Consider the following 23,442-nt stretch of genomic DNA (forward strand, 5'->3'; position numbering starts at 1 on the left):
CGTGGACTACCCCGAACGCGTATCTAGAATCGGTGTAGATATTGGCAGACTTACCCTTAGCCAATTCACATGCTCTGGTTAGGGCGACCAGTTCAGCAACCTGGGCTGAGTGAGGTGGGCCTAGCGGTTCCGCTTCTATGGTGTCTTGGTCATCTACGACTGCGTATCCAGTACACAAGTCTCCCGAGTCTGACTGTCTGTGACAACTACCGTCCGTGTAGAACGTGAGTTCTGCATCTTCTAGTGGATTGTCACTGATGTCAGGCCTTGCGGAAAAATTTTGGGTCAAATATTCCATACAATCATGTGTATCTTCCTTTGCATTAAATCCTCCTTCCCCATCACTCTCACCTCCCACCCTTTGTGCCTGTCCAGGCACACCTGGGAGAAATGTTGCAGGGTTTAATGCGCTGCACCTCCTTATGGTGATGTTTACTGGGGCCATTAATGCCAATTCCCATCTCGTAAACCGCGCTGATGAGACGTGCCTGGTTTGGGCAGAATTTAGCAAGGCTGACACTGCATGTGGTGTATGAATTGTGAGGTTGTGACCTAGCACGACGTCTTCGCTTTTCGTTACTAGCAATGCTATCGCAGCAACGCTACGCAAGCATGTGGGGAGGGATCGCGCTACCGTGTCTAGCTGCGCGCTGTAGTATGCAATTGGCCTGCTGGCATCACCGTGTTTTTGTGTTAGTACCCCTGCTGCGCACCCAGCACTTTCTGTTCCGTATAGCTCAAAGGGTTTCCCATAGTCTGGCATACCTAATGCTGGTGCCTGCGTTAGGCACTGTTTGAGTCTCTCAAATGCTGTTTCGGATTCGTCTGTATGCGAAATCCGATCAGGTTTGTTTGAGGAGACCATTTCCTGCAAAGGTAGTGCTAATATGGAAAACCCTGGGATCCAATTACGGCAATACCCACACATTCCTAAAAACGTCCTGATCTGTTGCTGGGTTTGTGGCAGTGTCATGTCTCTAATGGCTTGGATTCTATCAGCGGTCAGGTGTCTCAGTCCTTGTGTTAGACAGTGTCCCAAGTATTTTACCTTAGCTTGGCATAATTGCAACTTGTCTTTGGAGACCTTGTGACCTGTGTCTGAAAGATGAAACAGGAGCTGTTTCGTATCCTTCAGGGATGCCTCCAATGAATCAGAACACAGCAGTAGATCATCCACGTACTGTATCAACACTGATCCACTTTCCGGTTGGAAAGACTGTAAACAATCATGCAAAGCCTGAGAAAATATACTTGGACTATCTATGAAACCTTGGGGTAACCGAGTCCACGTGTATTGGACTCCTCTGTATGTGAATGCAAACAAATATTGGCTGTCAGGGTGCAGAGGTACCGAAAAGAAAGCGGAGCAGAGGTCAATAACAGTGAAAAATTTGGCAGTGGGAGGAATTTGCATTAGGATGACAGCTGGATTAGGCACTACGGGGAACTGACTCTCAACTATTTTGTTAATCCCCCTTAGATCCTGCACTAGCCTGTAACCCCTCCCCCCACTCTTTTTAACAGGGAAGATGGGACTATTTGCTGTGCTGGACGTTCTTACTAGAATGCCCTGTTGTAGCAAGCGCTCTATTACCGGGAAAACTCCTAACTCCACCTCTGGCTTCAGAGAATACTGTGGGATTTTTGGAGCTATCCTACCATCTTTTACTTGTACTACTACTGGAGCTACGTTTGCCATTAATCCAGTGTCCTGTCCATCTTTTGTCCAAAGCGACTCTGGTATCTGAGATGTCATCTCTTCTACTTGGGATGGATTCCTATTTGTCATAATGGAATGTGACATTAATTTTGATGGGGAGTCTAACATGTCTCGTACTTCCTGAGCGTGATTCTCAGGGATGTCCAAGAATACACCTTCGGGAGTACAATAAATGACGCAACCCATTTTACATAGTCTCTTCCCAGGAGATTGGTCGGTGCCGATGCAGCCAGCAAAAAGGAATGCTTGGTATGCAAAGGCCCTATTGTAATCTCGGCTGGTTTGCTAACAGGGTAGTGCTGGACTACTCCTGTTACTCCTATGGCTGGAACTGTCCTACCAGTGGTTCTCATGCCCACTGTCGAATTGATCACTGACTTGGCCGCCCCTGTGTCTACAAGAAAGTTTAAAGTTTTACCGGCTACATTGATTGCAATCTCTGGTTCGCTTCCAAGACTGGCAATCAATTTAACTGGTTGCAGATTACAGGTATGGCCACACCCCTATTGGGTATGCTGACCTCCCTGAATCCCGCTGGCAGCAACTACTTGTGAGGGAGTTAGCTGGGAACTACCAGAGGCATGCCAATCTCTGTTTGGGGGATATCTTTTTGTTTCCCCTGTATGTGGCTCAAAACTCCGCCTCTGTGGACCCTGCTCCCAATGTCGTGTGTGGTGTTGTTGTCTAGGGGGTTGAAAAGATCTTTGTACATTTCTTACCCTACAGTCTCGTGCAAAATGTCCCGGTCTGTTACAAGAAAAACATGTTATTACACTTGCCTTACCCACAGGATTCGGTGGTACATACGCAGGCTGCCTTGTGGTCAGCGCCTGTATACTTACGGACATCAACTTATCACTTTGCGACTCCCTGTGCCTAGTGATATTTCTGTCGTGATCAATAGCAGCCTCTCTCAAGGTGGACACTGACAGACCTCGCCAACATGGCTGCGTGGTCTGTACCCTAGCTTTTAATGTTTCTTTCAAACCATCCATCAGTACAGATACTGCTACTTCTCGATGGTTTGGGTTGGTCTTAATGTCTTCTATACCAGTGTACTTTGCCATTTCTAATAGTGCCCGGTGAAAATATTCTATTGCCGTTTCGGACTCCTTTTGCTTAATGGAAAATATTTTATTCCATTTAACAACGGCTGGGAAATACTCTTTTAGCTGTAAATTTATCCTTTTTACATTATCCTTATTGTACACGTCTGTAAGCGGTACATCTTTATCCAATGCACAATCAGCTAAAAACTGAGTTGCATCAACATTGGAAGGTAAACAAGCTCTTAGCAGTATCTGCCAATCCTTGTTGTTGGGTTCTACCGTGTTACCTAAATCCCTGATGTATTTTTGGCTAGCAACTAAATCCTTCCTGGGGTCAGGAAATTCGGACACTATTGTTCTTAATTCCATTCTGGAAAATGGAGTGTACATGGCAATGTTCCTTATGGGAGTGGCTCCAGACACATCTGTTTTTCCATTGGGAACTGGTATTACCCTTACAGGAGCAATTCTAACAGCCTCTTCCTGTGTAGATTCTACAGCTTGTTGTGGTACAATTGTTTCAGTGTAGTGCATGGTGCCGTACTTACCCGTTGACACGACCTCACCTATCCCTCCGCTAGGGGCTTTCACTAATCTCGTGGGTGTCGCTGTGCCTACTGTGGTCTCTGCTATGGTGGCTGCAAGAGAGAGAGCTGAAATTGTTGCTGAATCGTCTTCTTGATCACACTCCTGAGGAAGGTTCAAAACAGGGTACATCTTGCACGGGTTAATACTTGCATGAGTTATTTGGTTAACATCATTAACATTTACAGTGTTACTAAGAGTTTGTGTTTTACAACCCAGTGCGTTTCTCTCCGCAATCAACTTCTCTCCTGCAATGTATGGTGGAGGAGGAGCTGTGGCAATCAACTTCCTGACTGCCCCAGATCCCGCCGCCAGAGCCAAACCTCTCTGTATCTCACCTTCCTGGTGCCATAACTGTAAATAATCATGATGCTGAATTCGTCTCTTTGCTGATTTTACGAGACATATCCTCCTCCTTAAATTTTGTAACACCTCTGGACTGAAGCTACCTATTCTTGGGAACTTGTCCCTGTCTTGTACAGTCATTCTCTCCCATTCATCACATAAAGATTCGGTGTGAATTCCATATTTTTCACACATTACATATCGTGCCGACCCAACTGGTCGGTTCACAGAATCAACCTGAACCAGGGTTGATCGCCCCCTACCTGAGCAACTGGCCCCCATAGTCTGTAGGTGTTGCTTAATCCTCCTTGGATTTTCTGTATCAAGGTTTTCAGCAAGCCTTTTCAGACAACCAAATTACTCCACAGTAGGCCGGCGGTGGCGGTTTACCGAGTACCCCACTCACTCGCCCACCTCGACCAATACGACCTGTAAACACCGTTATGATGCCAGCGTACTCGATACAGGGCCCCTATGGAACCTTCAGTTTACTGGAACATATGAGGGTTACCCGCAGGACACTTACTCTTTCCAGTAAAGTTGGGGTTGTTAGATAGTTCCTGAGTGACCAGCGAACTTCCCTTCCAAAAATAAAAAATTACACAAATCACGTCAGAATGTACAAATAGCGTTTGTGACCACTTTACTCTAATGGTATTTAGGTCAGATTACTAACTACTGCACACAATTACGTGTGGTCCAATCGTTCGGTACACGAGCACTACTTGTCATGTACTGAAAGATCAATGGAATCGATGTTTCCGGCCGCGATTCCTTCAGCAAGAGCTTATGGCCTATATGGGTTCTGCACCAACACCCCAGGCGTTGTGCCACTGGACTTTTATAGCGGACCTTTTACCTTACGACCTCCTGGTCTTGTTCCTTATGACCTCCTGGTCTTGTTACCTTATGGTCCGCTATACTCTAATGCTCAAATATTATTTAACCAGGGATGCCTCCCTGGCCACCGTATATGTCACTTACACGTATGTTCCTTGACGAGTACCCGACTTTCCTTTTGGTTCCACCTTAAAGTTATATAAACTTTTGTATACAAAACACACTCACTCAACACATGTACACTTTGTTTCTATATCTATTTCTGCGCAGAAATTGTCTTCAGGCCAAAAGTGTTACCAATTAGGAGCAGGATCTGTTAAACTAAATTTCAGATTTTCCAAAAAAAATAGATTTGCGTTATTTACCGCGTCGCGTTATCTACCGCTGTGCGTTACTTATCGCTTTTGCGCTAATTATCGCTTTGCGCTAATTCAACTTTTCGTGACTTGGGCTACGTGGGCGTAACCAGACGCTACGTTGCGTAGTGAACGCTGCGTGCGTCTGCCTTTTGGATTGCGTACGCTAGTCTTTGTTAGCGACACGTGTACGCAATGCAAAGGATCCACCGTAACACAATATATTTATTCATCAATGTAGGTGATCCCTGATCATCTACCGCAATCCACACTGCCTGCCTTGTATCTCAGACAAACCGTGTGTTTGTTCTATACTTTAACTATTACCTCTAAAATAACAGCAAATCTCTTTTTTTAGCACTTTCTATCAACTATAAAAAATTGGCAAACAGGAATAGTGATATACGAAAATGAAACAGAAATGCAGATAAATGTATGCGTACGCAAGACAAAAGAAAAATAAACAGTTTTAAAAGACACAAGCGTTTTGTTCTTACTTCCGGTTACCGGATTCCTTCAGCACTCTTTACCTAAGCGAAGCAGACGCTTATCCCGTCAGCAACTGCGAGATAACCTCCCACCCTTTTGCTGGGGGATAATGTCTGCTGATCTACCTAGTGCAGATGTGAAAAGGACCGGACGAGCCCGCAATTGACAATGCTAAATTCCTTTGTCATATAAACAACCCTTATGAAGCTAAGAACACTGTACGCTGTTTACTTAAGAAATACCGTAATGATACGCTATTTGCGTAACGATCGCTCAGCCGTAGGCGAGACGCTCAAGCGTCACGTTCGCTCACGGCCCAGTGATCACAGGACACGTTATTGGTTATGTCTAGGGGAAAGATTCGCTGTAACGCAGCATACGCTAGAGACCACGAGGAGGTCACCAGCGGTGCAGACGCTCACAACACTATACCTTTATGTTAAACCTTATACCGATGAAATACACTGAATACCTTAATGTGAGTACAGGGTGTAAGTGCAACCTTGTGGAACCTGACTATCTACAAAGCTGCATGAGCGTCACCGACGCTCAAATGAACACTTATCACTATAGGAAATACACAGATACTGGTTTAGGTTTCCAAGGCCTATTAACTGTATTATGTCTAATATACTTGTAAAAGGGGATAACAGTACATATGATACACTACAATATAACAGAGACTTCCTAACCACAGAACTAAACAATAAATACAAAAAGACAATACTACACTGACCTAAATGCAATACGATACAATACTATAATACTATAAGGTATTTAAGAGAAAAAGAGGAGAGAGGGAGATAGAGAGAGAGAGAGAGAGATTGGCTCGCAGAAAGACAATGATTATGGAGAGAACTTACGCACAAAGGGTATGATCGCCAGCGCCTCGATATCCAGCTCCCGATTATCAGCAGATAACCGTTGATGAGAGAGTGAGAGCTGGATGTGGTCGGCCTGCCTATTTATGCTCCACACACAATGCAATCTCCTGGTCCTACAATCCCATTGTCCATTGGCCGAAGGAATTCGGCCCTGCATCATAACAAAAGGTCATAGGGTGATTCATACAGGTGGGCTGTGACGATTTCCAACAGCTCAGGTGGGTGGGAAACTGGGTTTCCCGCCGCATACCTGAGTATGTGCAAATCATAGAAATGGACATAAACTTCTTATGTCCATAACTATTCGCACGAGCGATTAATACGCTCCAAACCAACACCGGAATATTGCTAATTAAATACTCTTCCGATGGGTACCAAACACTGCTGTATGATTCCTGTTAAACCCTTCGTACGATGCAAAGAGGGATTCCTCAGCTCTGGGACATTATACTTTAACCAAACTTACAGAAACTATCAAAGGGATCATGATCTATAAACTACATTAATTGTGAACATTTGTAACTAATGAGTCGCACGCTACGATCACATAAACTCTACCGTAAATGCGCATACTGCGCGTGCGAGTGCACGCTATTGCGGGTATGCGCTTCCACGGGAGAGCGTACGCATGCGCAGCACGGACCAGTGTGCGGTGCAAATATGGCAACGTGCATTGAGACATTTTTCTGACTTTGACAGAACTGTGCGTTCTTCTAAATCACAAATCCCCAAGGAGAGTCCAATTGTGTCGGCTGCGATGCCTGACCTTCCCAACACTGGACGGGAAGAGGTGGCGCCTTCCACCATTTGCACGCCCCCTGCAAGTGCTGGAAGGTGCACCCGCAGTCCAGTTCCTGATAGTCAAATTGAAGATGTTACTGTTGAAGTACACCAGGATGAGGATATGGGTGTTGCTGGCGCTGAGGAGGAAATTGACAAGGAGGATTCTGATGGTGAGGTGGTTTGTTTAAGTCAGGCACCCGGGGAGACACCTGTTGTCCGTGGGACGAATATGGCCATTGACATGCCTGGTCAAATTACAAAAAAAATCACCTCTTCGGTGTGGAATTATTTTAACACAAATTGGACAACAGGTGTCAAGCCGTGTGTTGCCTTTGTCAAGCTGTAATAAGTAGGGGTAAGGACGTTAACCACCTCGGAACATCCTCCCTTATACGTCAACTGCAGCGCATTCATCATAAGTCAGTGACAAGTTCAAAAACTTTGGATGACAGTGGAAGCAGTCCACTGACCAGTAAATCCCTTCCTCTTGTAACCAAGCTCCTGCAAACCACACCACCAACTCCCTCAGTGTCAATTTCCTCCTTACCCAGGAAAGCCAATAGTCCTGCAGGCAATGTCACTGGCAAGTCTGACGAGTCCTCTCCTGCCTGGGATTCCTCCGATGCATCCTTGAGTGTAACGCCTACTGCTGCTGGCGCTGCTGTTGTTGCTGCTGGGAGTCGATGGTCATCCCAGAGGGGAAGTCGGAAGACCACTTGTACTACTTCCAGTAAGCAATTGACTGTCCAACAGTCTTTTGCGAGGAAGATGAAATATCACAGCAGTCATCCTGCTGCAAAGCGGATAACTCAGTCCTTGGCAGCCTGGGCGGTGAGAAACGTGTTTTAGTTATCCACCGTTAATTCACAGGCAACTACAGACTTGAATGAGGTACTGTGTCCCCGGTACCAAATACCATCTAGGTTCCATTTCTCTAGGCAGGCGATACCGAAAATGTACACAGACCTCGGAAAAAGACTCACCAGTGTCCTAAAAAATGCAGTTGTACCCAATGTCCACTTAACCACGGACATGTGGACAAGTGGAGCAGGGCAGACTCAGGACTATATGACTGTGACAGTCCACTGGGTAGATGTATTGCCTCCCGCAGCAAGAACAGCAGCGGCGGCACCAGTAGCAGCATCTCGCAAACGCCAACTCGTTCCTAGGCAGGCTACGCTTTGTATCACCGCTTTCCAGAAGAGGCACACGGCTGACAACCTCTTACGGAAACTGAGGAACATCATCGTAGAATGGCTTACCCCAAATGGACTCTCCTGGGGATTTGTGACATCGGACAACGCCAGCAATATTGTGCGTGCATTACATCTGGGCAAATTTCAGCACGTCCCATGTTTTGCACATACATTGAATTTGGTGGTGCAGAATTATTTCAAAAACGACAGGGGCGTGCAAGAGATGCTGTCGGTGGCCCGAAGAATTGCGGGCCACTTTCGGCATTCAGCCACCGCGTGCCGAAGACTGGAGCACCAGCAAACAGTCCTGAACCTGCCCTGCCATCATCTGAAGCAAGAGGTGGTAACAAGGAATTCAACCCTCTATATGCTTCAGAGGATGGAGGAGCAGCAAAAGGCCATTCAAGCCTATACATCTGTAAGAAAAAAGGAAAAACACCCTAAGGTGATTTTCTCAAGGCGCTGAACTAGGGGAGGTTCAACACTGCAGCTAAAAGAAAGAGGTTGGTCAGACCTCGCAAACAACAATAACAATAGAATTTTAGCGCAAAAAGGTCATAGATGAGATGAGAAGATCAATAAGCAATCATTTAATACATATAAAATCTTAAAAACATCCATGGAATTACACAAAAAATAAAAATAAAATAAAGTAAACTAGGTAATAACTGTACACATGCAAATTGTGTGATGATGTTGTACCCTATAGAGGGTATATAGCACAACTCCCAGACACATTCAGCTGCAATTGTGGAAAGATAATAGGACCTGTTCCTATGTATATAGTCCCCTTCTGTATCCAATATTAGCAATAGGATAGTCCTTTGTTAGCAATAGTTACCACAGAAGATCAAGGATGTTTAAGCGGTACAGCACTCCGCAATATTGCAGTTCCTTGGTGCAGTGGAATAACTGTAAAGTTCCTCAATTGAGAAGGTTTACCTCCAGGCAAAGGTCCATAAGGTTCAGTGGGGGACTTGGTTCAGGTCCTCTATCTCCAGATTTTCATAGGTCCAGGGAGTATTGCAGGGGAGCAGCTCACACCAACGCGTTTCGTTGTGGTCACAACTTTTTCAAGGTTGAAAAAGTTGTGTGACCCCACTGAACCTTATGGACCTTTGCCTGGAGGTAAACCTTCTCAATTGAGGAACTTTACAGTTATTCCACTGCACCAAGGAACTGCAATATTGCGGAGTGCTGTACCGCTTAAACATCCTTGATCTTCTGTGGTAACTATTGCTAACAAAGGACTATCCTATTGTTAATATTGGATACAGAAGGGGACTATATACATAGGAACAGGTCCTATTATCTTTCCACAATTGCAGCTGAATGTGTCTGGGAGTTGTGCTATAAAGCCTATACATCTGCCTACGATATAGGCAAAGGAGGGGGAATGCACCTGACTCAAGCACAGTGGAGAATGATTTCAACGTTGTGCAAGGTTCTGCAACCCTTTGAATTTGCCACACGTGAAGTCAGTTCAGACACTGCCAGCCTGAGTCAGGTCATTCCCCTCATCAGGCTTTTGCAGAAGAAGCTGGAGACATTGAAGGAGGAGCTAAAACAGCGATTCCGCTAGGCATGTGGGACTTGTGGATGGAGCCCTTAATTAGCTTAACCAGGATTCACGGGTGGTCAATCTGTTGAAATCAGAGCACTACATTTTGGCCACCGTGCTCGATCCTAGATTTAAAACCTACGTTGGATCTCTTTCCGGCAGACACAAGTCTGCAGAGGTTTAAAGACCTGCTGGTGAGAAAATTGTCAAGTCAAGCGGAACGTGACCCGTCAACAGCTCCTCCTTCACATTCTCCCGCAACTGGGGGTGCGTGGAAAAGGCTAAGAATTCCGAGCCCACCCGCTGGCGGTGATGCAGGGCAGTCTGGAGCGAGTGCTGACATCTGGTCCGGACTGAAGGACCTGCCAACGATTACGGGCATGTCGTCTACTGTCACTGCATATGATTCTCTCACCATTGAAAGAATGGTGGAGGATTATATGAGTGACCGCATCCAAGTAGGCACGTCAGACAGTCCGTACGTATACTGGCAAGAAAAAGAGGCAATTTGGAGGCCCTTGCACAAACTGGCTTTATTCTACCTAAGTTGCCCTCCCACAAGTGTGTACTCCGAAAGAGTGTTTAGTGCAGCCGCTCACCTTGTCAGCAATCGGCGTACGAGGTTATATCCAGAAAATGTGGAGAAGATGATGTTCATCAAAATGAATTATAATCAATTCCTCCGTGGAGACATTCACCAGCAATTGCCTCCAGAAAGTACACAGGGACCTGAGATGGTGGATTCCAGTGGGGACGAATTAATAATCTGTGAGGAGGAGGATGTACACAGTGAAAGGGGTGAGGAATCGGACGATGAGGAGGAGGTGGACATCTTGCCTCTGTAGAGCCAGTTTGTGCAAGGAGAGATTGATTGCTTATTTTTTGGTGGGGGCCCAAACCAACCGGTCATTTCAGTCACAGTTGTGTGGCAGACCCTGTCGCTGAAATGATGGGTTTGTCAAAGTGTGCATGTCCTGTTTATACAACATAAGGGTGGGTGGGAGGGCCCAAGGGCAATTCCATCTTGCACCTCTTTTTTCTTTCATTGTTCTTTGCATCATGTGCTGTTCGGGGACTATTTTTTTTGAAGTGCCATCCTGCCTGACTTCAGTGCCACTCCTAGATGGGCCAGGTGTTTGTGTCGGCCACTTGTGTCGCTTAGCTTAGCCATCCAGCGACCTTGGTGCACCTCTTTTTTTCTTTGCATCATGTGCTGTTTGGGGACTATTTTTTTGAAGTACCATCCTGTCTGACACTGCAGTGCCACTCCTAGATGGGCCAGGTGTTTGTGTCAACCACTTGTGTCGCTTAGCTTAGCCATCCAGCGACCTTGGTGCACCTCTTTTTTTTCTTTGCATCATGTGCTGTTTGGGGACTATTTTTTTGAAGTACCATCCTGTCTGACACTGCAGTGCCACTCCTAGATGGGCCAGGTGTTTGTGTCGGCCACTTGGGTCGCTTAGCTTAGTCATCCAGCGACCTCGGTGCAAATGTTAGGACTAAAAATAATATTGTGAGTTGTTCAGAATAGACTGAAAATGAGTGGAAATTATGGTTATTGAGGTTAATAATACTATGGGATCAAAATGACCCCCAAATTCTATGATTTAAGCTGTTTTTGAAGGGTTTTTGTAAAAAAAACACCCGAATCCAGAACACACCCGAATCCGACAAAAAATTTTCAGGGTGGTTTTGCCAAAACGCGTCCGAATCCAAAACACGGCCGTGGAACTGAATCCAAAACACAAATATTCCAAAATACGGAATATTCCGAAATACGGACTTTTTTGAGTGAGAGTGAGATAGTGAAACCTTTGTTTTTTGATGGCTCAATGTACACAAACTTTGTTTAATACACAAAGTTATTAAAAATATTGGCTAAAATGACCTTCAGGCTGTGTGTATAAGGTGTATATGTAACATAAATGAATTGTGTGAATGTAGACACACTTTGTTTAATACACAAAGTTATAAAAAAATATTGGCTAAAATGACCGTCAGGCTGTGTGTATAAGGTGTATATGTAACATAAATGCATTCTGTGCTTAGACTTAGGTCCCATCACCATGATATCTCATTATGGTATGCAATTATTCCAAAATATATATATATATATATATATATATATATATATAATTACTCTTCTATATAGCTATCTAATGCAGTCAGAATGCCGGCTGTCCCAACAACCTTTAGAATCCTGTCACCGGAACTCGGCCAGGAGACTGACACCAGAATCCTGATCATAGGAATAGCCAGCGGCATAGGGTTAGGCTGCGGGAGGGGGGGGGGGGTTAGGCTGCAGGAGGGGAGGGTTAGTGTTAGGCTGCGGGAGGGTTAGTGTTAGGCTGCGGAAGGGTTAGGGTTAGGCTGCGGGAGGGTTAGGGTTAGGCTGCAGGAGGGGACGGTTAGTGTAAGGCTGCGGGAGGGTTAGGGTTAGGCTGCGGGAGGGTTAGTGTTAGGCGGCAGGAGGGGAGGGTTGGGCTGCGGGAGGGTTAGGCTGCGGGAGGGTTAGGTTTAGGCTGCGGGAGGGTTAGTGTTAGGATGCGGGAGGGTTAGTGTTAGGGTGAGGCTGTGGGAGGGTTAGGGTTAGGCTGCGGGAGGGTTAGGGTTAGGCTGCAGGAGGGTTAGGGTTAGGCTGCGGGAGGGTTAGTGTTAGGCTGCGGGAGGGTTAGTGTTAGGCTGCGGGAGGGTTAGTGTTAGGCTGCGGGAGGGTTAGTGTTAGGCTGCGGGAGGGGAGGGTTAGGCTGCGGGAGGGGAGGGTTAGGCTGTGTGTGGGGGCGGTAAGATTAGGGTTAGGCTGCGGGATGGGAGGGTTAGTGTTAGGCTGCGGGAGGGTTAGGGTTAGGCTGCGGGAGGGTTAGGTTTGGGCTGCGGGAGGGTTAGGTTTGGGCTGCGGGAGGGTTAGTGTTAGGCTGCGGGAGGGTTAGTGTTAGGCTGCGGGAGGGTTAGTGTTAGGCTGCGGGAGGGGAGGGTTAGGTTTAGGCTGCGGGAGGGTTAGTGTTAGGCTGTGGGAGGGTTAGTGTTAGGCTGCGGGAGGGGACGGGTAGGCTGTGGGAGGGTTATGTTTAGGATGCGGGAGGGGAGGGTTAGGGTTAGGCGGCAGGAGGGGAGGGTTAGGTTTAGGCTGCGGGAGGGGAGGGTTAGGTTTAGGCTGCGGGAGGGTTAGGTTTAGGCTGCGGGAGGGTTAGTGTTAGGCTGCGGGAGGGGAGGGTTAGTGTTAGGCTGTGGGAGGGTTAGTGTTAGGCTGCTGGAAGGGACGGGTAGGCTGTGGGAGGATTAGTGTTAGGCTGCGGGAGGGTTAGGTTTAGGCTGCGGGAGGGTTAGGTTTAGGCTGCGGGAGGGGAGGGTTTAGGCTGCGGGAGGGGAGGGTTAGGCTGTGTGTGGGGGAGGTAAGATTAGGGTTAGGATGTGGTGGGAGGGTTAGACTGTGTGTGGGGGAGGTAAGATTAGGATGTGGTGGTGGGAGGGTTAGACTGTGTGTGGGGGAGGTAAGATTAGGGTTAGGATGTGGTGGTGGGAGGGTTAGGCTGTGTGTGGGGGACGTAGGGTTAGGATGTGGTGGTGGGAGGGTTAGACTGTGTGTGGGGGAGGTAAGATTAGGGTTAGGATGTGGTGGTGGGAGGGTTAGACTGTGTGTGGGGGAGGTAAGATTAGGGTTAGGATGTGGTGGTGGGAGGGTTAGGTTTAGGCACCTCTGGGGGGTAGTTAGGGTTAGGCACTAAGGGGGGAGATTAGGTTTAGCCTGCAGGAACAGAGGGTTCCACTTACCCTTGTTGGTCTTTCCATCATTGGGATCCCGGCGTCTGTATTATGACAGCCGGGAACCTGTGCGGCAGCAATTTATACTGAACGGACACACACACACACACACACTACTGTGTATATGTATGGAAATGTATTATTAGGCGCATGCCATTGTGAATATGTAATGTGCTCTTTTTGCTTTGCATGTGTTATGTTAATGTTTTTGTGTCTCTCACTCCATAGGCGAAGGCCTTGCTAAAATTTATTGAATCTGTATCGGAGAAGACTCTTCGTAGTACTGTGACCCTGACGGCAGCTCGAGGTCGTGGGAAATCGGCCGCTCTGGGGCTGGCGATAGCTGGCGCTGTGGCGTTTGGGTACGATGTTTTCTATTTATAGTACAGAAGTCCTGTATTTGCGGTAAGCTGCCTTATGCTGATGAGAGAATCCATAGGGCCAGTGCGGAATCCCCAGCTGCACAGTGTATGCCGACTGCCACACATACATACCCACCACACTCCCATGGTGCTTCCACAAGGCTGGGCGCTTCCGTGCACTCGCATTGTTGACGCCCTGTTTTTACAGACTGACTCCAAATAGAGCGGACATACGATAAAGTGCGCATTTGTGTTTTCATCGCCTTTTTATAGTTCTTGTTACAAAATTAATCCAGCTCTGATTAATTTTGTAATTGGTTGATGTCGGTTATGGGGTTTATAATAAGATTGCGCCTTTTCGGAGGGGGTGTGGTATGCAACTTTTTGAAAGCAAAATTCTTTGCTAGAATTTTAAAGGATGGTTTCCCGGTTCACTTAAGTGTCCAAACATACATTTGTGGCAATACAAAGTGTTACCTGTGAGGTTTAGTGTGAAAGCTATAGCAATGGTCTGTTCAGTAATGGCTTCTCCAGGGATGTGCGGGGAGGTAAATGGCTGGGGAGGCACTGGCTAGTACCACAGCCAGATTTAAACACAATACATTAGCCTGAGGGTGCATGTGGGCAGTATACACAGGTGCAGCAGTATATACACATGGGCATTATACACAGGTGCAGCAGTATATACATGTGGGCATTATACACAGGTACAGCAGTATATACATGTGGGCATTATACACAGAAGCAGCAGTATATACATGTGGGTATTATACACAGGTGCAGCAGTATATACATGTGGGTATTATACACAGGTGCAGCAGTATATACATGTGGGCAGTATACACAGGTGCAGCAGTATATACACATGGGCATTATACACAGGTGCAGCAGTATATACACATGGGCATTATACACAGGTGTAGCGGTATATACATGTGGGCATTATATACAGGTGCAGCGGTATATACATGTGGGCATTATACACAGGTGCAGCAGTATATACACATGGGCATTATACACAGGTGCAGCGGTATATACATGTGGGCATTATACACAGGAGCAGCAGTATATACATGTGGGTATTATACACAGGTGCAGCAGTATATACATGTGGGCAGTATACACAGGTGCAGCAGTATATACACATGGGCATTATACACAGGTGCAGCAGTATATACACATGGGCATTATACACAGGTGTAGCGGTATATACATGTGGGCATTATACACAGGTGCAGCAGTATGTACATGTGGGCATTATACACAGGTGCAGCAGTATGTACATGTGGGCATTATACACAGGTGCAGCAGTATATACATGTGGGCATTATACACAGGTGCAGCAGCATATACATGTGGGCATTATACACAGGTGCAGCGGTATATACATGTGGGCATTATACACAGGTGCAGCAGCATATACATGTGGGCATTATACACCGGTGCAGCAGTATGTACATGTGGGCATTATACACAGGTGCAGCAGTATATACATGTGGGCATTATACACAGGTGCAGCAGCATATACATGTGGGCATTATACACAGGTGCAGCGGTATATACATGTGGGCATTATACACAGGTGCAGCAGCATATACATGTGGGCATTATACACAGGTGCAGCAGCATATACATGTGGGCATTATACACAGGTGCAGCAGTATGTACATGTGGGCATTATACACAGGTGCAGCGGTATATACATGTGGGCATTATACACAGGTGCAGCAGTATATACATGTGGGCATTATACACAAGTGCAGCAGCATATACATGTGGGCATTATACACAGGTGCAGCGGCATATACATGTGGGCATTCTACACAGGTGCAGCGGCATATACATGTGGGCATTATACACAGGTGCAGCAGTATATACATGTGGGCATTATACACAGGTGCAGCAGCATATACATGTGGGCATTATACACAGGTGCAGCAGCATATACATGTGGGTATTATACATAGGTGCAGCAGTATATACATGTTGGCATTATACACAGGTGCAGCAGTATATACATGTGGGCATTATACACAGGTGCAGCAGTATATACATGTGGGCATTATACACAGGTGCAGCAGCATATACATGTGGGCATTATACACAGGTGCAGCAGCATATACATGTGGGCATTATACACAGGTGCAGCAGTATAAACTCCTGGAAATTTGGTGAGTTTTGATCAGAGAGGTGCAGAAAAGACAGATAAGTGAGACACTGCCTCGCCTGCCATAGACTTTTCAGTTCCTGCAGCTCTAACAGTTTGGTGGACTTTCCCCCATGTACATGTTCCCTCCAATCTCACAATTCCAGGTTGAAGTTAGAGGGAATCCTAGTGGATTTATATTCGCTGTGACCGGCCTGGTACGTGGATCTTTTAGGTCTCTCCATCAATGATCTGTATCGTCTTCCTCTATGGCTTCTATCTCAGATCCAGTGCTTCCATCCGGATTTGGCCCATCTTGCTTTGACGGGGTGGCTCTTGAGACATCTGTCCTGAGAGCTAAAGGGTTCTCGCGGTCGGTCATTCGTACCATGGTCAATGCCCAGAAGCCATCTTCTGAGAGGGTTTATCACCAGATTTGAGGGACCTACTGTGACCGGACGGTTCCGTACGAAATCCCTTACCGCCTCGTGTCCCGCCCCAGTCACAGAATGGCGTTTAGGTCACACGGGACCTGGCCAATTAGGGGATTCCCGCTTACCATCAGTAACTGCCTGTTATTGACTCCACCCACTGCTGCAGTGGGCGGGTACTATGCTGCCACCACCAGACTCCTTGTTGCTGTTGCGTCTGGAACCACGGTTCTGCTCTGTATGCGTCGACACTGTCTTACCACACCTGTGTGGTGTTGACAAATCCCCACTGGTCGCTTGACCAAGCCTCTACAAGGTAGCTGCAGGAGGCGGAGATTGGAGACGCTGGGTGTTACCTAAGACATCCAGAAACGGAGCTATGTTTGGCGTAGCCCTTCGGGTCACAAGATGAAGCGGTCGTCTTGATGCAGAAGTTTTCTCTTACGTCCTAGAGGATGCTGGGGACTCCGTAAGGACCATGGGGATAGACGGGCTCCGCAGGAGACATGGGCACTTTAAGAAAGACTTTAGGTCTGGGTGTGCACTGGCTCCTCCCTCTATGCCCCTCCTCTAGACCTCAGTTGGATCCTGTGCCCAGAGGAGACTGGGTGCATTACAGGGAGCTCTCCTGAGTTTCCTGTCAGAAAGTATATTTGTTAGGTTTTTTATTTTCAGGGAGCCTGCTGGCAACAGACTCCCTGCATCGTGGGACTGAGGAGAGAGAAGCAGACCTACTTAAATACTAGGCTCTGCTTCTTAGGCTACTGGACACCATTAGCTCCAGAGGGAGTCAGAACACAGGTCTCACCCTGGAGTTTGTCCCGGAGCCGCGCCGCCGTCCTCCTCGCAGAGCCGGAAGATAGAAGCCAGGTGAGTATGAGAAGAAAAGAAGACTTCAGAGGCGGCAGAAGACTTCATGATCTTCACTGAGGTAACGCACAGCAGTAAAGCTGTGCGCCATTGCTCCCATACACCTCACACAAGGCGGTCACTGTAAGGGTGCAGGGCGCAGGGGGGGCGCCCTGGGTAGCATATGAACCTCTCTTTGGCAAAAATATATATATACAGCTGGGCACTGTATATATAAAGAGCCCCCACCAGTTTTTTAGTACATTTGAGCGGGACATAAACAGCGCTACTGGGTAAACCTATATTTATTGTGTTTTTTCCTGGGTCATATAGCGCTGAGGTGTGTGCTGGCATACTCTCTCTCTCTGTCTCTCCAAAGGGCCTTGTGGGGGAACGGTCTTCAGATAAGAGGATTCCCTGAGTGTGTGGTGTGTCGACATGTCTGAGGTAGAAGGCTTGCCTAGGGAGGAGGGGGAGAAAATGAATGTGGTGTCTCCGTCGACTACGCCGACACCTGACTGGATGGATATGTGGAATGTTTTAAGTGCCAATGTAAAGTTATTGCACAAAAGATTAGACAAAGCTGAAGCTAGGGAACAGCCAGGGAGTCAACCCATGTCTGTCCCTATGTCGCAGGGACCTTCGGGGTCTCAAAAGCGCCCACTAACCCAAATAGTAGACACAGATACCGACACGGATTCTGACTCCAGTGTCGACTACGATGATGCAAAGTTACAGCCAGAAGTGGCTAAATGTATTCGATATATGATTATTGCAATAAAAGATGTTTAGCATATCACAGAGGAACCCCCTGTCCCTGACACGAGGGTACACATGTATAAGGGAAAGAAACCTGAGGTAACTTTCCCCCCTCACATGAGTTGAACGAATTATGTGAAAAAGCTTGGGAATCTCCAGACAACAAACTGCAGATTCCCAAAAGGATTCTTATGGCGTATCCTTTCCCGCCAACGGACAGGATAAGGTGGGAATCCTCACCTAGGGTAGACAAAGCATTGACACGCTTATCCAAAAAGGTTGCGCTGCCATCCCAAGATACGGCTACCCTCAGGGATCCTGCTGACCGCAAGCAGGAGGTTACCTTGAAGTCCATTTACACACATTCTGGTACCTTACTCAGACCGGCAATTGCGTCGGCCTGGGTTTGTAGCGCTGTAGCAGCATGGACAGATACCTTATCAGCGGAAATTGAGACCCTAGATAAGGATACCATTTTATTGACCCTAGGGCATATAAAAGATGCTGTCTTATATATGAGAGATGCTCAAAGAGACATTAGTCTACTGGGTTCTAGAATCAACGCTATGTCGATTTCTGCTAGACGAGTCCCATGGACCCAGCAATGGACAGGTGATGCCGACTCAGAGGCATATGGAGGTTTTACTTTACAAGGGTCAGGAATTGTTTGGGGAAGGTCTCTCTGACCTGGTCTCCACAGCTACAGCTGGTAAATCAAATATTTTGCCTTATATTCCCTCACAGCCTAAGAAAGCGTCACATTATCAAATGCAGTCCTTTCGATCACAAAGAAACAAGAAAGTACGAGGCGCGTCCTTTCTTGCCAGAGGTAAGGGCAGAGGAAAAAAGCTGCACAACACAGCTAGTTCCCGGGAACAGATGTCCTCCCCGGCCTCTACAAAATCCACCGCATGACGCTGGGGCTCCGCTAAAGGAGTCCGCCCCAGTGGGGGCACGTCTTCGAGTTTTCAGCCACATCTGGGTTCACTCACAGGTGGATCCCTGGGCAATGGAAATTGTTTCTCAGGGTTACAAGCTGGAATTCGAAGAGGTGCCTCCTCGCCGGTTTTTCAAATCGGCCCTACCAGCTTCTCCCCCGGAAAGGGAGATAGTGTTAAATGCAATTCACAAATTGTATCTTCAACAGGTGGTGGTCAAGGTTCCCCTGCTTCAACAAGGGAAGGGATATTACTCAACCCTGTTTGTAGTCCCGAAACCGGACGGTTCGGTCAGACCCATTTTAAATTTAAAATCCCTGAACCTATACTTGAAAAGGTTCAAGATGGAATCGCTAAGAGCAGTCATCGCCAGCCTGGAAGGGGGGATTTTATGGTATCTCTGGACATAAAGGATGCATACCTTCATGTTCCCATTTATCCACCTGATAAAGCTAACTATTTATCTTATTACATTCACTATAAAATGGGTAAGAGACTCAGTACGCAATTGGCGTATGGGGTACCGTAAGGGTACGCACTTAGCGTTGCAGATGCTTAGCCGTGGTCGAGACGCACATGCGACATGCTCGCTCACAACTTAACGCGTGGTGTCGAGCACGCTATAGGCGGCCGACTACCGTAATGCTATGCTACTAGCGTAGCGTACGCTCGTGACCACGAGGAGAACACGAGCGGCGCGGACGCTCACGGGATGACACTCGGTAAACCTTGTATGCAACACAGTGAAAGATTGAGTTTGTACTGTAAACCTTGGTTTTGTAATGTGAGCACAATGCAATGCTAATTAACCTCTATTGTATGAAAGCCTCTTGAGCGATTGAGACACTCTGAATACTCTCAGCAATGTAATAAACACACAATACCTTGCTAAGGTTCCAACACCTTTACTAACAATATCTAGCTATGTAAAAGTTAAAGCAGTTAACAGTTCATACACTACAGGCTAACATCAATATCTAAGCAGGCTAACTACACATAAATATACAATATCGTCACAATCTTATACAATAACAGAGAGAGAGAATATGGCAAATACAAACAGAGATTTAGAATGGTTACAGAGAATAACTTACACACACTGGGGAATGATAGCTGCGCAGCTCTGGTACCAGCTCCGAGTTAGTCAAGATGAAAACCGTTTGTGGAGAGAAGAGACTGAGCTGGCCAGGCTGGCTGTCCTTATATACACTGCGTACAGTATACTACAAAGGGACCTACAATCTCATTGTTCATTGGACACAGGAATGTCTCCTCGCATCATAACAAAAGGTCATAGGTTAGTTTGAACAGGTGGGCTGTGACTATATCAAACTGCTCAGGTGGGAGGGAATCTCAGAATTCCCGCCGCATGGATAATGAACTGCAAATATAGTAAATGTCCAGAAACTACTAATAGACATAACTATACGCAGGAGCGATTAATCTTTACCTAACCAGCACCGGATTGTTTCTAATAAAATGTTCTTTAGTTAGGTACCAAACACCACTGCTCAAACCCTGTCTGACCCTTCGTATCATGCAAAGAGGAATTTCTCTGTCCAGCGACCAGTTACATTAAACAAACTTACAGTCATTATTAAGGGGAACATTATCTATAAAACATACTATTTGGTTTTATTATTTAACGTTTGAGTCGCCCGCTAGACGCACACAAACTCTACCGTAAATGCACATACCACGCGCTCGAGCGCATGGCCGAGGAGGCGCCATCACGCAGCTGCGAGTATCCGCACGCACGGGAGAGAATGTGCACGTGCAGCAGGCACGCGCATGAGGTGAATATATGGCAACGTGTAGCATGATATTTTTCCGACTTTGACAGTCCACCCTTTGGCAGTCATCAATAACTGCCACTTCCTAAAACAGTTCAAAAAGAAAAATATATGTCATAATGTAAATACAATTTTATGATTGGGTAAAGGGAGGAGAGGAGCAGGTGGGAAAAAGGTATGACCTAGTGAGATAGTAGAAGCATGTGTGTATGAATCCATGTTTGAGGGGTCATGTATCATCGTGCCGTACGTGTTTTAGATCAAGCTTCGAGGTATTGCGAAGTATACATTTGAATTCCTTCTTATCCCGTATTACGGGTCTGTGGATGGGCTGTCAAACTTTACCGAGCTCTTTTCGGCTTTTGGTTGCAACAAATGGGGGAGCACATTTAGTTGATGATACATGAATGGGGGGATATGTGAGTGCTGATATCTGTATCTATATTCCCTATCGACTATGTGTGTCATTACCTGAAGGTTGTAGAGGTGATGATAAGAAGCAATTATTATAAATGCAGTCGTAAACTATGTGAGTTTAATATGCATTCGCCGATTGAGGTCTTGTCTGATGTCTTGTCTTGATGTACATGTTGTCTGATGTCTCTCGGTGCTTTTGCTATAAATAACGAGCAAAAGTTGTTCCATTGTCCATAAAGTTACAGTCTCTAAAGTATTGGGCTATCGTAAAAGTTAAAGTCACTAGGGAAATTGGGGCTTGTAGCATAGTTCATCAATGGTCTGTATAATAGAGGTTGTCAAATTCTTCTTCCAAGTGGATGTCTTTGTACCTTGGAGGAAAACAAAGGAGAAACGGGTGAAAGAAACGGACCGTGGAATCACATTTTCATCACAACATTGTCTCTATCGTTGGGTCATAAATCAAATTAGTTGTTGTTAGTACAGTGTCCTCGCTCCTCAGACTCATCACCCTGGTATTACTTTTACGCTTCGCTAAAACCCGAACGCATCTAAATATCAGGCCAACCAATATGACGACTCCCAGCATACACAAAAGAAATTTCCCTACATCCATAATAATACCTTGGGCCCATTCTCCTAAGCCCGAGAACCAATTTCGTGGGTTCAACCATGACACCCAACTGGTCAGCTCATTACCCACAGCAGCGAGTGTGAGATTGTGTTTCCTTCGAAACTCCCACTTTAATTGTAAAATGTCATCCATCTTTTGGTCTATGACCTCGGCTGGGTCTTCCGTGCTGTTTGTAATGTACGTGCAGCACTTTACTCCATATTGAGTTGCTAGGGTAACACAATACCCGCCTGTCACTGCTGTGAGATAATTGAGAATCATTCTATGCTGAACCAGTTCTGTTTTGTAGGCTTGTAACTCTTTCCCAGTGTACCTGAATGTGTCGTCATACATTTCGGTGATATTGTCTAATAAATTAGCAAGCGCAGATATATATTTATAATTTATCACTCCTCTGGCGGTACGAGTGATATCTAACGCGAGTAGGAATTGAATCCCGGTGGATTCATGGATCAGATCAGAGGCTGAATGCTCTGTCCTCTCTATCAGGTGCCGTTTAACGACGTGCTCGTAATGAGTGTGAGTATAAGGAGCTTGGGCACTGCGGTGAATATCTTTCATTTTGTTATGGATTACAGTCATTACTTCAGGCAGTACTTTTCCAATATAGCACAATCCCTGAGTTTGGGGCAAGCCACTTATACGCCTTCCTCCCGCATATGAAATATGCATCATCGGGGAGAACATATGGGACGGAGTATGACATTATCATGTTACAAATTTTCCATGTGAAATCTCCTAACCCTAATTCTCCCATCTGTTTAGTACACGTATCAGGTTGTACGATATTTGCACAGTATCCTGGTGATACTTCTCCAACTCGCATGGTCCTACTTCCTAGAGTGTACCTATACCGGAAATATTTTCCATGGTCGGCTATCTGGCGTATAAGTTCTGTGTCTATGGGCATTCTGTCGGGTCTGTATGAAAAGGTCATGGTTTGATTACTTCATGACACTTCCCAATTTCCCGGCTTTCGGGGATTGGAAATGTTGCACACTAAGGACCTATCCACATGATATTGGTGGAGCTTCAAACTAGGAGGACTAGAGATATTAAACCTCTTGTCCACCGGCCTCCCACCACTTAGCTCAAGTACCTCTCCTACAGTTAAAGGGAATGGTACTAGTCCTGATTTGCTATGACCTTGAGGTACTTGAGCGCATACCCAACAGTCTGTCTGGTTTAACACTTTACCCACTAAGGAGTGATAGTCACTCAATGGATGCCGGTCCATGTGGACATTAAAACTGGACTGACATTTCTTGATGCACCCATCCTCAACTATATTGTCACAATGCCTACAGATGCAGTTCTCTTCAGCTAACAATCCTTCACAATTCCTTCTATTGTCAATGCTACCAGATCGTTTTCTGATACTCGCCTTTACTCGGAGATTACGTTGCTCTTGGAAATTTACGCCTGCATCCTGGTCATCAGAACCCATTCCCGATCCTTTCTCGACCTCCATGGTACTCTCACCGAAACAGACTGCTCTGGTCAACATCATGGTCAACAGGAAAATCCGGATCACAGTCTCTTG

The 23,442-nt window shown here is 46.3% G+C and overlaps 1 protein-coding gene across 1 annotated transcript in view; it reads left to right on the plus strand.

Moving 5' to 3' along the window:
• Positions 1 to 23,442, plus strand: part of NAT10 (N-acetyltransferase 10) — a 184,029-nt gene that overhangs the window by 113,634 nt on the left and 46,953 nt on the right. Inside the window, exon 9 of the mRNA XM_063946085.1 lies at positions 13,799 to 13,932. Coding sequence (XP_063802155.1) covers positions 13,799 to 13,932 — 134 coding nt within the window. The remainder of the gene's footprint in view (positions 1 to 13,798; positions 13,933 to 23,442) is intronic.

Source organism: Pseudophryne corroboree, chromosome 11 (assembly GCF_028390025.1).
Source record: "Pseudophryne corroboree isolate aPseCor3 chromosome 11, aPseCor3.hap2, whole genome shotgun sequence".
In the NCBI taxonomy this organism is placed as follows: Eukaryota; Metazoa; Chordata; class Amphibia; order Anura; family Myobatrachidae; genus Pseudophryne; species Pseudophryne corroboree.